Genomic DNA, 15,638 nt, shown 5'->3' with positions numbered 1-15,638 from the left:
GCTCCCAGGCTCTTGTTGCAACTTCCGCCCGTCATGATTGGCTGCCACCGAACACGCCCAGCTCTTGAAGCCTCAGGCATGAAATTCCCTCGCCAGCACAACTCCGTCTCGAAAAAGGAAAGAAAAGAAAAGAAAAGCAAGCCCTGCCTTAGGTTGTTTTGCTACTCATGTGGTTACTATAATAGGAATTGCTGTAGGATGAAAGGGGCTATTTAGGATTGTATCTTCAGTGCAAGCGCATTGAGTTCGTTAATCATATGACAAGGGTGGCCACACAATAGTTACAATAGTAACTACATCTATGCATTGTCATCGACAACCCTGTCCTTCTCCCTCTCCTTGCCAGCCGACATGCCAATTCGGTTGACAATCCGTACCCAGCGTCTTCGCCTCCATTCACCCATCACATTCGGCCCAGTGTTCCCTTTCTCTTCATAGTCCTGGGAAGCCTTCTCTTTCCCCTTCTTTCTTGACTTCTTCTTATCTCCGCACAGAGATGGATTTGACCCGAAGTCCTGATAACCCAGTGCGGATGCAACTCCGTCATCACCCCGAGGAGACGAAGAGGAAGACAAATCCCAAACCCAACCTCCAATCTCATCAGTGCCAGGGCCGCCTTGCGAGGGGGCTCCTGGAACCTCAAACCCAACACCAGTGATCATACGCTCCACTACCCACTCGCGACAATCCAAGTCCAACTCCCACTTTTTGCTTTTCCATGCCCACCCAGCAGGAGGCTGGACATCTTCAAAGAAGCGGCACCCCTTGGGCCGATCACCCGCAATACGGGACGGTGAGAGGGGGTCATAAGGCACAGGGCTGAAAAGAAAACTCTCCCAGTCGGATTCGGAATAAGGGGCCAGGGAACGATATTGAATTTCAAAAATCTCCACTTCGCGTTCCTCAGGGAACGAATCTAAGGATATGTCCCCTAACAACCTCGTTAAAGGCACCTCTGGAGAAGCGGAAGCGAGGGGTGGCGCTTGGCCCGCGGCTTCCTTGGCCATATCATGGGCAATATTCTGGATGAAGTCGTGGATGTTGGGGTGTTTGGATAGAATCGCAGCATTGCCACTGACAAGCAAAATGTATCTCCATGGGATAAGGTGTGAAGTAATAAACAACCCTGCGGTGAGCAGCATACATAGAAGGAAAACCGTCGAGGACAGCTCCTCGTTTGAGAAGTTCGTCAAGGGCGCAACGGCTGAAACGGCTGAATCATGCAAGTCTGAAAAATCAGCCATACAGTTCTGCAGATCCCGCATATTCCGGAAGAAATCTTTGGATGTCTCGGGAGCGGGTTTGATAGTTTTCGCCGGCGCCAGCGCAGGACCCTGGTAGGAGTAATATGGGGTAATGCTGGATGTCGAAGTGGAGGGCGGCGGAGGGTGTCGGGCAAGGAAGGCGGGCACCATAACGAATAGAAGGACAGTCGCAATGGGAATTACGGCGAGAAAGTGAGGATCTAGGCAAACAAAGGAATAGACGAAGAGGAAGGAGAAAGTGTGGGATGGATGCTTCCAACTGAGCAGGCGCTCGATCTGGGTCTGAAGGTGGAAAACAATCCCGATCCTGCGATATTTCAGCCAGTGCTCCTTTCCAGCAGGATAACTGTATATTTACCTTGCATTAAACCGCCGAAAGTTATTGGCCATCACCGGCAAACTGAAGGCGGGTCGCTTGGCGTCCGATAAAGCAGCCTTGCTGGTCACCGACATAGCATCGTCATCGACATCATCCGGGATAACCTGCTGTAGGATCCTTCCCAAGGGTCAGTACAAGCCCCCAATAGATCACGAAGGGGTCCGGAGGCACATACTTTGTGAGTAAGGTATCTTGCACCGACCGACGAATGCTAGACATGCTAGACACAGATCCAGATCTTCCATGTCGCCTGAAATCAAGGCCCTCGATATTCCCACTCTGTTTGCCTAGAGGGGACAAGGGTAAGTCGTCACGGTCGGCGGAGGCATCAGTCGTCGTTTCATCCATGATACCTTATACAAGAATCAGCCACCCGGGCAAGAGAAAGCTGCATTTCGTGGTGAATGGAGGGTGGGTGAGGTCGATAATCATAATAATAATAGTTAATTGCAGTGAAGGTACTCGTTAGATTGCGGGACGGAGGCACATGCTCCAAGAAAAAAGCCGAGCAAGACAGCAGCAGATTGATAAATTACATTGCGTATTTTTGCGGTAACGGGTAATTAATTTCGATCCAACACTACCCATCCACAATGCTTTACTTTACCTACCTAAACTGTATATACTAGGTATACTCTGGTATACCTGGGAACAGGATTGGGGAAATATCCCCCTGGACTGTATAAGGCGGCAAGATCGAGAATGTGCAACTGCTGACCTCAGGACCTATCTACCTAACCAACTGTCTTCTCGTCTCCGGACAGAAGTCGGCCAAAGAAAGCAGCCAACCAAGAGCTCGCTAGTGTTTCAGAAACAGCAGTCCCAGATCGTCATCCCATATTAAAGAAGAAACCTCATATAGTCCTCTTCCAGTAGTGACAGCTGTAGCCCCCGAGATAGAGAAATAAAGGGCAGCTCGAAGGGAAGAGTAAAGCTCCTGCAAAGAAGTGGAGATTCTAGATTACAGGCCAAAAACACCTGGTAATGAACCTTTTGGATAGTTATAAAATAGCAATAATAATATATTATCAGCCCATAACAACCAGCCCCTATAGCTACTGAGCAAGCAGTAAAGGGGGAAAACAACGTCTGTTACCCACTTAAAAAACATACTATGGTAAGTCCTCACCGCCACGAGGCCCGTGGACAACTTCGGTCATACTGATTTCAATCTCTACAACCATCAAAGCAAGAGAACAAGCATCAGTAGCAAGAACATGACATCCGCCCGTCAGATCCATTCTTCTGAACCCAAGCATGTTGAAGTGCTATGCAACATCATAAAGACCCCCGGACAATTCAAAGCTACTGTGAGATGCGCCGTTGCCGGCGATACTCCCATAGCTGTGCAGAAGCCCAAGTAGCATGTCTTTTGTTATCACAATGTCATGTTCTCCAGGATTTACCGCTTGTCGGCCGACAAACACCTCCAGCGGAAGGCGAATTTCATCCGTGGAGACTTGCAGTAGTGTATTAACATCACGACAGAATCCAGAGACCGAGAGGCACTCATAATCTACATTCATGGCCACCAGTTGCCTGTCAATCATCTTTCGAACCAGAGCAGATTGCAATGTTCTCGTGATCCCAATTCGGCATGACTTTCACAAGTAAAAGTTCAGTCGGGCGATGATATTGAAACTTGACGAACTTGCAGGGTCGCGTATCATCAGCGGACAGGATATTGAACTCTTCCTCTGTCATCTGTCGGAACTTGAGTATCTGCTGACTGGGTTCGAGTTTCTGTAACGAATCATCTACTGCCGACGTGCGAGGCCAAGGAGATGTTCAACTCCAAGATACTTGACAGCGTCCGAGTCGTCTCATGCCAGGCATTGTTTGAACGTCGCTTGGGGTATGTGTAGAAGGTGCAGAACACTGAGTTGTTGCTTCCTCCATTATACTAGGAAGGAACAGCACGACAAGCGACAGCTAAGGATCTAAACGCAGGGGGTATTTGCAGACTGCCCAGTTTTAACAGGATGATGCACAAGTTAATTATACCGACTGTGGATTTGAAGAATGTGATAAGATCCCTTAAGGAGGATTGACGTGAGCGAAGCAAGATATACCACAGGCCGTACACGTAAAAGCCTCCTGGAGGGAGTCGTGAAAGATGACGTGTTGGTCCTGTCATGATCCTATCATGATCGTGGGAGTTTATTGTTAAGGGCAACTGTGGCGAACAGTCGTGTCATTAGAGTTGGTGGTTTTACGGAGCAGTAAAGAAATAGTTACTGAAATCTGATTTGAATGGGAATAACTTGACAATTAGAGCCCAAGAATAATAATAGTAGTTTATGCTAGGTGCGTGAACATAAAAGTACTCAAGTGAGTGAACAGGGGGAATGGCAAATCGACAGCCAAAAGCAGCGTCAACTGTGGCCGTTTTTGGCAGCCCATTTGCCGTCATCTTATAACTAAGACTCCTTTAGAAGGGTTACAACACAGTCTACTAACATCTCTACTTATAATATTTAAGATTATACACATTTCATTAATTAGATCTAGTGAAATTCCACGTATTTTGGTTGTTGGGTATAGCTTCAAAGTTTCTGTATATGGTTAAAATAGGTTGGGTGAGCGAACCCCAGGAATTACGTTACTTGTTGAAGTTGTCTATTTTGAGACTTGTCTTTGTCTAGGCACTACTACGGAGTACTACGGAGTTAGGAACTACTATACGGAGTATGATGGAGTAGTAACTATATGATGGAGTAGTCACTATATTATGGAGTAGTACTCTATAGTAGCAGATACAGAGAGGAAAGTGATGTAATTTTCAATCCTCAGTACGCTAAAGAAAGAGGCTAAACTTTCTTCGTGCTCCCAGAGTACACTAGTCCCAATACGGGAGCAATTTCGCATCTTCCGTGGTGTTTGCGCTGTTTGCAACCATATCAAGAAGTCCCGGACCAAAAAAAAAAAAAAAAAAAAAAAAAAAAGGAGCCAGGGGTCACTTTTTTGTCTTGCAGCAACAGCAAAAGTTGTGGATGAGAGACAGAGTTGCTTGTTTACAGATCTTTCTCCTTTCCTGCTTCCTGTTAGGTCCTCCGTAGCTGCCTGGCAGGCTCCTGAGATTCCTATTAGCTCTACCCATATTAAACGCCTTTTTTTGGACTTCTCAGATTTATTTACTCCTTCCCGTTCTCTCCGAATTTGTTGTTCCTTCCTACTCGACCCTTTTTTTGGGGGGTCTGTACTGATATTAGTACGCCTGTTAACTTGTATCCACGCCAACGCCAAGTCTAGCAGAACTGCAGCCCCAACCCGAGTTCTCTGCGAACGAACTCTTCGACCTTCTCCCCCCCCCCCCTTCCAGTTTATACCTTTGCGGAAAATACGTCGTGGAAAAGAAACTGGCAACCTCTCTCTTTCTCCTACAACCTTTCTGCTTTCTGTTCCCATCCCTCCTTATCACACCTTCGGAACAGAGTTTCCTGTTCTTGACCCCCGCGATGGACCGTTAACGACCGCCGTGGGTCGCGCGACGCTGTTGGTCAAGGCTCTCCTTCGTTGAGCATTGGGAAATTTTGTTCTCCTGAATGCCGTGGCCACTGGGCCTTCCTACCGATTTTCTTCCTACTTCCCGTGATCAATCCCTCTTCCTGGACGTATTCCCCGCGTCCGGAGCTTCTACCAAAGTATGACGATGCCGGAAAAGTTGTCGGGCCAACAGAGTGCAGGAAAGGGGCAGCCGCGTAGAGTGCAGTCGAGATCATCCAGTCCAGTGGGACACGAGAACGTGGGTTTTGGAGGTAAGAGAAATATAACGGCGACAAGGTGGTTGAGGACAAGCCACATCTGCTGGCCATGGCTAACAAGAATTATTTGTGATGCACAGAGGGACCCGCCCGAAGAAGATTGCAGAAGCATTCTTCAACCACCTTTCTTTCCGATGCCGCGTTCCATTCCTCTAGTAATCTTGTCGGGTCTCGAATAAGCACTTTGAGCAAGCGGAGACTCTCCATTCGCGATCAGAAGGTTCCTCAGGGTCCACGCCCACAGGACCTGCCGCCTCGCAGGTATGTCTCTGTATACTGGGCCCCCTATCACCGCACCCCCTGTCACCACTCTCTGATCGCTGGCTCTTTCCTTCCCATCAATCTAATGTGGAATATCATAGCAACGCCTCCGGCGCCGTTCTTCATTCCGGTAAATCTTCAGTCGACTCGACCAACGAATCTATAAAGAGCTCCAATTCCCGAGTGAGCCTTCGGTCCAATAGCATGGGTAATTTTTCACAGACAGAGTACAATCACACCCCCCCCAATAGCGTGGAATTCCTCGCCCCGGTCAATTTCGATGATTTCCACAATAGCATCATGGCGGAACCGAGCTTGAACCATTTCCCAATGCCTGGAAATAGGGGGGTCGGGTTTGAGCGTCAAACCGCCTCGTTTCATCCTACTAATCCGTGGGCAAATAGCAGTGCCGACAGTAATACATCAGGGCGCGCGAGAAGTAACTCTGCTCGACGGAAAAGTCTAGTGGGCCAGCATCTCTCAACTGACATCTCATCCTCCCGCCCCCCAGTCTCCACAACCCTGACGACCCGAAATCGTCGACAGAGCCTCGCTCAAAACCAAGGCAGCACCGGTGCTTCGCCACGTGTACCGCGCAAATCGATTGGACCTGGTTCACTACCTACGGCTGCATCTGCGCGACGACAGAGCCTGTCAGCCCGAAAAGCCAGTGCTGACACGACCCGAAATGACCAAACAAACTTTCTTCGTCCACGAGCGCAGCATTTGGAGTCGGGTCGCAATGATGGTACAAAATTCTCAGCAAACGTGCGGAATGCAAAGGCCAAATCTTTCCAGCCTCCCCCGAGGGACCTCGGTGACAACTTTTTGGCGACGTCTGGGGCTGTCGACCAAGGTAGATCTTCCTCCACGAACGCTGTTCGAACACCGATCAAGAACGTAGGAGGGAGAGCAACCACTCCGTCTTCATGTTCGAAGCGAATGTCGGCTATGCCACCACATGCGACGGGTCTTGGTGCTCGCACTATTAGTCCCACCGATGCACGACGCCTGAAACGCAGGTCAATCGCACCACAAGCCCATCCGCTGCCTTTTACACCACCGAGTCAAACTGATCCATTGCCACTGCGCCCTCGTTCATGTGCGCACTCCCCTTCGAACATTCCGCGGAAAAGCGTTACTCCCTCGTCCACGCGGACTACTCCCGATCCCAATCGCAAGTCCTACAGTTCGGGCTTGTCTTTGTCGTCCAACACCAGCTATAATTCTGCAAGAAACTCCGGGGGCTCTTTACAAGCAAGATTATCGCAAAACTTATCATCGTCCCGTCTCCCAACACCAAAACCTCGGATGGAACATGCGCAGTCGACCAATGATGAGGTCCCACCCGTGCCCGCTATCCCCAAGGCATATGAATCCCCCAAGGGTGATCTGGAACAACCGCCATATTCTGGAGCTCGAAAGTCTAGTTTACCCGTGGAAGTTGAGCTTCTCAAGGCTAGAAACGACTCTGATTCAAACACGAGTGTGACGCTCTCTTTAACTAAGAGTGGGGATGCTCAGATCTCAAATGCACAAGCAATGAAAACCCCGGAGGCTAAACCACCGCCTCCTGTTGGGTACACAACGAGGAATCTTCAGCCTTTGAAATTGCCTCCGTTGAACTTGTTACCCCTCGGGACACCCATGACAGCGAAAATTGAGGCATTAGTTGATAGAGATGAGGATGACCATTCGTCCACTCCTTCCGCCCAAATCATATCCAAGACCCCAAGCACTCCATTAACTGCCTCGAAAGCCAACTTCTTTTCTTTCCGCGACGATGATGACCCAATTCCGTTGCCTCATGCGAGAAGCAGCACTTCGCATTTTGCCCTGAGCACCTCCTCCGGTGCTGGCCTTCGGACTGCGAGCAGCTCCAGTGCACTTGTGTCCTTTGACAACATGCCTGGCGGTGCGAGAACGGTCTCGCCTTATATCTCGTACACTCTACCGAAAAGCAGCAGCGAATATAATTATCTTCGCCAAAAACCTAGTGGTGATTACTCTCCAAGAATGTCACAGTCTTACAAACTTAATGGGCCCCGACCCCAAACCCAATCTTCTGCTTTCTCCTCCAACGCCGAGACAATCAGTCAACTTTCTACTCCTTCTGACCCCGATAATAACAGTATCTCTGGATCCTCTCTTCGGAACCAGATTACCCTGACGCGGAAACGAAGCACCTCTAAATCCCAGCAGCAGCAGCAGCAGCAGCAGCCGCCGCCTCCACCGCTGCTAGAAGTCAGCACGGATCCCAAGAAGTATGATCACATGCCACCCCCGAAGCTTCCGGCCTCTGTCACTTGGAATAATCTATCCACAACCAAGACGTCGAGTCCCACGCTGAAGCCGGCGTACCTCAAATCCAGACGACAGTCATCCATGTCAGGCGCAACAAACGTAGCGCTTAGGAAACCAAGCTTCAGCAGCGACCAAAGCCTTGCCCTCGAGCCGAGTAGGTCTCATGAATCCACTGAGAGTGACAGCGTGCAACAGCATCACTGTGCTTCTTCCATCCTTTCGCCGGTTCACAAGATCATTAGCTCCGCGAGGTCGAATGTGGCAGCATCTACTTCGCCTTCATCCGACAGCAATGTAGATTCTGAAATCCTGGCCGCGGACGACGAGATGCGAAAACTTGGTAGTAAGCGGAAGGATTTTGAGAACGCCGCGAAAGAACTCGATAATCTTCGCCGGAAGGCTGGACCGAAAGATCGTGTTACCGCAGCCCAGGCGCTACGGTTCGCCAATTTGAACATCTTCGAACGCGGAGAGATTATCGACTTCAAGGATATCTATTTTTGTGGGACCCAAAATGCTAAGAAGCATGTTGGGGACCTCAATTCACAGGCTGCAAACTTTGGTTATGACGATGACCGTGGGGATTACAATATTGTCCTTGGTGATCACTTAGCCTATCGGTACGAAGTGATGGATGTTCTGGGTAAGGGTAGTTTTGGCCAGGTGGTGAGATGCATTGATCACAAAACTGGTGCTCTGGTGGCGGTCAAGATAATCCGTAATAAGAAGAGATTCCATCAACAGGCGCTGATTGAAGTCAACCTTCTCCAGAAATTGAAGGAATGGGATCCTCATCGTCGTCACAGTGTGGTTAATTTCACCCAAAGTTTTTACTTTCGAGGACACCTGTGCATATCTACGGAGCTCCTCGGGATGAATCTGTATGAATTCATCAAGGCCCATGATTTCAAAGGGTTCTCGATCAAACTTATCCGCCGGTTCACAAAACAAATACTGAGCACTCTGGTGCTTCTCCACGCTAAGAAGGTGATTCACTGCGATCTCAAACCCGAAAATATTCTCCTTGTTCATCCCTTGAGCTCCGAAATACGAGTCATCGATTTTGGCTCAAGTTGTTTCGAGAACGAGAAGGTCTACACGTACATCCAGAGTCGTTTTTACCGTTCTCCCGAGGTGATCCTTGGTATGTCGTACGGCATGCCGATCGATATGTGGAGCGTAGGGTGTATCTTGGCTGAGCTCTACACTGGCTATCCAATCTTTCCTGGTGAAAACGAACAGGAACAGCTTGCATGTATCATGGAAGTTTTTGGGCCTCCCGAGAAACATTTGATTGAGAAGAGTACTCGCAAGAAGCTATTCTTCGACTCTCTTGGTAAACCGAGGATTACGGTCTCCTCGAAAGGTCGGAGACGTCGTCCAAGCTCCAAGGAACTCAGGCAGGTCCTGAAGTGCGACGATGAAGCCTTTTTGGACTTTATTGCCCGCTGTCTTCGGTGGGATCCTGCCCGTCGGTTGAACCCACACGATGCCCTTAGACATGAATTCATCGCTGGAATCAAAATGGCTTCACGACCAAGAACATTCGGCACTCATTCCCCCGGGAAACGTGTCAACACGTTTTCCACCCCTTCGGCGGGCCGACCTCTTCCAGAACCGCCCGGCACAGGTCTTAAAGCCGGCTCCTTTATCCGTCGAGACGCCTCGACCTCCTCACCTGTTAAACCGATCTCTGGGAAGCGTCACTCTACCGTGAGCGGGTTACCACCGTCGACGCCTGCTAAGCGAGGCACAAATGCCACCACTACCCCTGGGTCCGCGTTACCTCGTGTTTCCGCACGAAGTATCAGTGGGAAGCCTGACCTTGCAACTGCAGCGGCAGCGACAAGCTTGGTAGGTCGAGCGACGGATGACACCCCCCAAGATTGACGGATTTAAAGTCAGCGTTGCTAACCTAAGGACAGAAGACTAAATGACGCAGCCTGCGCTCCCATGTTTTGCTTTCTTTTCTTTTCTTCTTCTTCTTCTTCTTCTTCTTCCACTTCTGGCATATGTGTAATAATAATTGTTTGATTATTCAGTTGCATAGCATGTTGGGGATGTTTGTGGCTTCGCATCCTATTCTTATGATTGACATTGAACTGGTTGAACAAGCTGGCGGGTGAGGCAAAGAGTTCGTCTTATACCCTTACTTGAGCATTTGCATGCCTGTCATGACATGATTTTCTTTGCTTTCCTTTTCTTCTTTGCTTTCTTTATCTCTTTGCTTTGGTTGCTATCTTTCTTTCTTCTTTTCGCTTTCATTCCTTGTTTCTTAACTTTCTTTCTTTCTATTCTATTTCTTTTCTATTCCTTTCTCCCTTTTTCTTGGTATTGCTATGACTTTGGAAGCTGAGTTGATACATGCTGCATATGTGCTGTCTTGCATCTTTCTCCTCTGGCTTTATACTTCTACCTTTCCTCCCTGATCTCTGATGAACCTAGGGGCGTTGTATCCCGGATGACCTGGGAGGACATAATTTCCCCGAGGATCATCTGTATATTTACTTTTTTTTTTTTTTTTTTTTTTATTCAGTCTTTCACCTCTCGCTATGCTGGGTTGCGGGGTTGGAGAATGACGGATTACGATACGAATTAGAACGCTTATGGATATACCTATGTGGAGAACAAAGACACTCTCTAGCTTAGAGGCATATATTAATTATTAATGCGAATTTGTGTATAGGAAGATTTTTGTCTTTTCTTCCAAAGGTGGCTGGACGTACGGAGTAGATATGTACCTGGAGAAGTGCGACTGCGGAGTTCTGCAATACTTGGCCAGTTGGCCTCAACTCCAATTTCTCGCCCACTCCTCCTCAGTCCACTCTCCAAACAACGCCAGTTCATTATTGGCTTCCCTTCCTTTTCCTCGTTGTAGATCTCGTTCTTTTGCTTCCCTGTTTTATTCTCATGCCTTGATATCTTGCTTTATCCACACCTCGCGACACAAACTCGTGATGAATGGGTTCGCAGCGCACCACCTTGACGAGGATGCGTTCGGGGAGAAGTCCAACGTAGGAGGCGGGCTCAAAACCTTTGATGCTTTCCGTATGTTTGTATCCCACATCTCCAGTATCTGCTGTTTGTGTTCGTTTGTTGTGTGACGTATCCCAAAAGCAATGAGAATTACTCCATTGCGATGCGCAAGATCCTACCCCCATGAGGGTCTAGCAAAAACATACATACTAATCTGGCGATTTTTGGGGGGAACCCCAATCTAGCAAAAACAAAGCCCTCCTACACCACTCCCACCCGTCGCGGTGGCCAATGGACCCTTCTGATTCTCGTTATCTGCACGGTCTTTTCCTTTTCGGAATTCCGCAGCTGGCTCAAAGGCACCGAGGCGCATCATTTCACCGTCGAGAAGGGCGTCTCGCATGACCTCCAATTGAACCTGGACGCCGTCATCTTAATGCCCTGTGACACGCTGCACGTCAATATCCAAGATGCATCGGGAGATCGGGTGCTCGCCTCGGAGATGCTGAACAAGGAGCCCACGAGCTGGAAGCTATGGATGGATAAGCGCAATTACGAGCAGTTCGGTGGTTCTCATGAATACCAGACCCTGAGCCAAGAAGACTCCGGTCGATTGGCGGCGCAGGAGAAGGATGCGCATGCCCACCACGTTCTGAGTGAATTGAGGAGAAACCACAATCGCAAGTTTGCGCGCGGACCAAGACTCAGACGGGGTGATGTGGTAGATTCTTGCCGGATCTACGGTAGCCTCGAGGGAAATAAAGTCCAGGGAGATTTCCATATTACTGCGCGAGGTCATGGGTATCAAGACGGTGGACCTCATCTGGATCACAGCAGTACGTGTGTACCCGTGGCCCCTTTCAATTCCCTCCTTTTTTTTTTTTTTTTGCATGCTAGTTCTCCCCCTCTAACTGTTGGTAATTATGTACGATATATATATATATATAGGCTTCAACTTTTCCCACATGATCACTGAGCTGTCTTTCGGACCCCACTACCCTACGATTCTCAACCCACTCGACAAAACCATCGCCACAACCGAATCACACTACTACAAATATCAGTACTTCCTCTCCATCGTGCCCACCATCTACTCCAAGGGCAACCTCGCGCTGGACACATACGCCAATGCCCCCCCATCCAAGCGCGAGAACCGCTACAACAAGAACCTGATCTTCACGAACCAGTACGCGGCCACTAGCCAATCCGACGCAATCCCCGAATCGCGGTTTCTGGTCCCCGGGATCTTCTTCAAGTACAACATCGAGCCACTTTTGCTCCTTCTCAGTGACGAGCGGACGAGCTTCCTGTCGCTGCTTATTCGGCTGGTGAACACCGTCTCCGGAGTGATTGTCACTGGTGGCTGGATCTACCAGATGACCGAATGGGCTACGGAGTTGAGGAATCGAAGACGGACTCGTGGGAAGTCCGAGGGGTATCTAAACGGGAGGCACTTGGCTGAAGATTGATCAGATCAGATGCGCGTGAAACTACGTAGGTAATCTGTGTGGAGGGAAAGGCGATTACCGAACAGGTTTTATGTTGGCTGGGTTTGTTCCGCATATTCATAATAAAGGTTCATTTCGGAGAGCTGGTGTTATAAAATCCGTTCTTTGCTCTTTTTTTTTTTTTTTTTTTTTTTCATCTGGCGATCGATCTTGTGTATTTTGTTTATGTGTTTTGTCTATTTCTTTCGAAATCCCTGGATATCCTAGCTGTTTTGCTTGATATAGATAGAATCAGGTATGTATGCAACGAACCTACTTGTTCTATAGTATTTCTACCGCAGTTCATTCTGAGATTCCAGAACCAGAGTTGTTCAATCAATCTCACGCGGGATTATTATTGATCGTCAAACATTTACTGGTCTAAATCGAACTTGATATAGATGCAGGAACAGCCAAGTTCTTCTCAGATTTACCGTAATTTCAAGCCAGGGCTGCGTGTATTGTCATTAACTAGAATTCCCCCCCCCCCCCCCAAAAGAATGGGCTGGTTCATCTTCGTCTAGGCTATGAATTCCTGGGAAACAGTGGTCAAGCCGAATAAAATCCCTGTTGACAAAATCGAAGATGGGGGGTCGCAGTCTCGTGGCTAACCAGTGCGGATCCGTGTCTCCAGAAGTTTAGGGTCAACCTTTGCTGTTTGAAGCACCTGTTTCATCCTAGCATATAATTTTCGATCTTCTTTTTCCCATCTTCCACCGCCTGGAAAAACAACCTTGCGTAGTCTATTCACCCAAGGCCCGAGTGGTTGATAATAATCGGTGAAATTGTCATTCACCAATCTAATAAAATCACCTTCATGGGCAATTGTACCTTTCTTCAGCTTCGCAAGTTCATCCATGGAGACATAGTTCCACTTATCAAACTCAGGAACAACCCGTGAAAGCACCTTTTCAGCTTCCCCACTGAAGTGGATACAAATCCAAAATAACACCCAGAAAAAGGACTCCAGGTCATGCATGAAAGAGTGTTTTTCACCTAAGAGTAATCCAATTGCCATGAAAGCTCTTGTCCCTGTCTTTCCCCTGGCTCCAGATGGTTGTTCGCGGTTCTCTCTAATGGCAAGATCCAGATCTATTAGGAAAGCATTATTTTCATTGATAATAAGATTTCCAGTTGAAATATCACCCTGTAAAAGGCCTGTCTTGATAAGCAGAGATTCATAGCCTAGTATCAATTAGTAGTGAAACATCTAGATTAATAGGAGACCTGCCATCTACGCAATTTTCAAGTGCTGATAGTAGTGAAACCTGTGATGATGCTTTATAGATAGGTATCCCACAATCACGAATAATAACGCGACGATGTACTCGATTTTGTACTGCAGAATCACGTCCGCCGTTGCAAGGCGATCTCGAGCAGATACGCTTGTTTGGGAGCAATGTTGCCCCCGAATGGCTAGATGACCTCTTGCAGCCTGCGTTTATTGGCCGACCTATCCCGCCCTTGTCGGTTATGTCACTTGCAGAACCTTCGGGACGTATAGGCCTGTAATTAGTTGATTGAGTTATGTCGAGTCCTTTGCGAATGTTGTCGCAGACACTGTCGACCTGGCCATTCACGTGAACAGTTTCATGATAGTAATACCTAGCCACATAAATCACACCTTTCTCTGTTGCTTCTTGCAGAAGTTCACCTTCTACTTCTCGTTCTGGATATTGCCATGAGTCCTTAATAACAAGGGGCGCACATGACTTATCACCCTCCCGATGAGCTTTCCAGCAAGTAGTAGCTCTTCCAGCAATACATGGAGAACGCCGTATAAGACTATCAAGAATAAGATTTTCTGATTGTCCGTTGCGTGTGATTTTGATAAACCTTCTCCCATCTGAGGTGAACATAATGCTAGGATCATATCCTAATTCATCATCATTCATTCGCAAAAATCCTAGCATAGCCGAGACAAATGCAAGTCCATCTTTGTGAATATCAAAGGACGATGAGGCAATGGCTCCTATGCGGTCGAACTCCCACAGACGCATAGTAGATCCACATAATGTAAAACCTAGAGCAAATCGGCGACTGTCTTGTGTAGTGAGAACTTCCCTGGCATAACGACCCAAGTCACGCCAAGTCTTTGAGGATAAGTCTTCTTTTGGATTAGACTTCAACTCTCCTATGACCAGGACTTGCGACCAGTGATATTTCTCACTCGCTGCGCCAGAAGCACGCACAATGCCAAGGTCTATCTTGCGATCGGCCGTAGATCCTTCTAAGGAGCGATGAGGTTGAGCCAGAAACATACGGTCTGGAGGTATGGCAAAACCTTGCTCGTTTGCAATGTTGCGGATGCTGTCGACCCAAGCTGAAAGCCAGTCTAAGACTTCCTTTTCCTTCGCTGTCTCTGGCCAGTTCCGCCACCCCTTATCTGTGAACAGTGGATTGTGGCCGTCATGGCATCTCCGGAATACCGTTGCTGCTGCGTCTTCTAAGCCTTCAAGACCACCAAAATATGCCTCATAGAAACCCGATACCCCGACATAAATCGACCCGAGTTCACCCTTTAGTACAGCATCTACATGTTTCCGTTGCTCAGAAGAGTTAACAAAGCTACTTATAGTATGCAAATAAGACGTTTGACTGAGAAAGGGTACAAGTCGTGGGGAAGGGGTGGACTCGGTCACCACTGCATAGACGTTGTCCCATACGACCTCGTCCGGGGCCCCGGTAAAAACTGCGGAAAATAATGGGATCAGGCCTTTGACGTCGAAATCACCAGAATCAATAGTCAAGTTAAGCTTGGACAGATCCCCAAGGAGAGTTCTACCCCTCCCGGCAGAAGGGAGGGTACGTGACGCAGGATGAGAGAGCAGCGTGGTTACAAGGTCAACGGATAAATCTTTGAGAACTGCTGCTGTCAGAAAAGGTAGAGTAATTAGAGACGTAACTTACCATCGTTGTGTAATTGGTTTAAGGAGGCAGCAGAGCATGGTAATTGCGCGTCCTTACATCTCGATAACAAGGTGTCACGAAACGAGGCCAATCCATCCGCTATCGGATTCGCTTTGATGATGTCCGTTTTGGTTTTCTGGTTCATTCTATTAAAGGGGAATTAATTTATAAAACGCTCATCAGCACAAGTGTGATAATATTCAAGAGCTTCGGTCACATTGAGCTGGCAGGGCTGCGCTGGCTTGGGCATGAGCTGGGGTTGTCTGGTCGGCAAGAAACCCTCACTGTCTCT

At 48.3% G+C, this 15,638-nt stretch overlaps 4 protein-coding genes across 4 annotated transcripts; 2 read left to right on the top strand and 2 right to left on the bottom strand.

Annotated features, from left to right (window-relative positions):
• Positions 1 to 299: 299 nt before the first annotated feature.
• On the bottom strand, positions 300 to 2,885 carry P175DRAFT_0532814 (PEX28-32 family peroxisomal membrane protein; the record flags this gene model as incomplete). Its single annotated transcript, XM_040900001.1, has 4 exons — positions 300 to 1,572; positions 1,624 to 1,761; positions 1,820 to 1,997; positions 2,774 to 2,885. The coding sequence occupies 4 exons, from the start codon at positions 2,883 to 2,885 to the stop codon at positions 300 to 302; spliced, it is 1,701 nt and encodes a 566-aa protein (XP_040751262.1).
• A 2,411-nt stretch (positions 2,886 to 5,296) lies between these two features.
• On the top strand, positions 5,297 to 9,863 carry P175DRAFT_0439872 (putative protein kinase; the record flags this gene model as incomplete). Its single annotated transcript, XM_040893988.1, has 3 exons — positions 5,297 to 5,402; positions 5,489 to 5,669; positions 5,771 to 9,863. The coding sequence occupies 3 exons, from the start codon at positions 5,297 to 5,299 to the stop codon at positions 9,861 to 9,863; spliced, it is 4,380 nt and encodes a 1,459-aa protein (XP_040751261.1).
• A 913-nt stretch (positions 9,864 to 10,776) lies between these two features.
• On the top strand, positions 10,777 to 12,591 carry P175DRAFT_0459990 (endoplasmic reticulum-Golgi intermediate compartment family protein). The gene is made up of 3 exons (XM_040894711.1): positions 10,777 to 11,021; positions 11,195 to 11,785; positions 11,898 to 12,591. Exons 1-3 carry the CDS (start codon positions 10,931 to 10,933, stop codon positions 12,416 to 12,418), a joined length of 1,203 nt encoding a protein of 400 aa, XP_040751260.1. The 5' UTR covers positions 10,777 to 10,930; the 3' UTR covers positions 12,419 to 12,591.
• A 314-nt stretch (positions 12,592 to 12,905) lies between these two features.
• P175DRAFT_0480518 (protein kinase family protein) lies at positions 12,906 to 15,585 on the bottom strand. The gene is made up of 3 exons (XM_040895435.1): positions 15,347 to 15,585; positions 13,668 to 15,302; positions 12,906 to 13,621 (listed from the first exon to the last, which is right to left on the bottom strand). Exons 1-3 carry the CDS (start codon positions 15,489 to 15,491, stop codon positions 13,044 to 13,046), a joined length of 2,358 nt encoding a protein of 785 aa, XP_040751259.1. The 5' UTR covers positions 15,492 to 15,585; the 3' UTR covers positions 12,906 to 13,043.
• Positions 15,586 to 15,638: the final 53 nt, after the last annotated feature.

This window comes from Aspergillus ochraceoroseus (assembly GCF_002846915.1).
Source record: "Aspergillus ochraceoroseus IBT 24754 chromosome Unknown P175scaffold_5, whole genome shotgun sequence".
NCBI classification, from domain to species: domain Eukaryota; kingdom Fungi; phylum Ascomycota; class Eurotiomycetes; order Eurotiales; family Aspergillaceae; genus Aspergillus; species Aspergillus ochraceoroseus.
The sequence above is the reverse complement of the archived record's forward strand: the minus strand, read 5'-3'. Positions and strand labels throughout refer to the sequence as shown.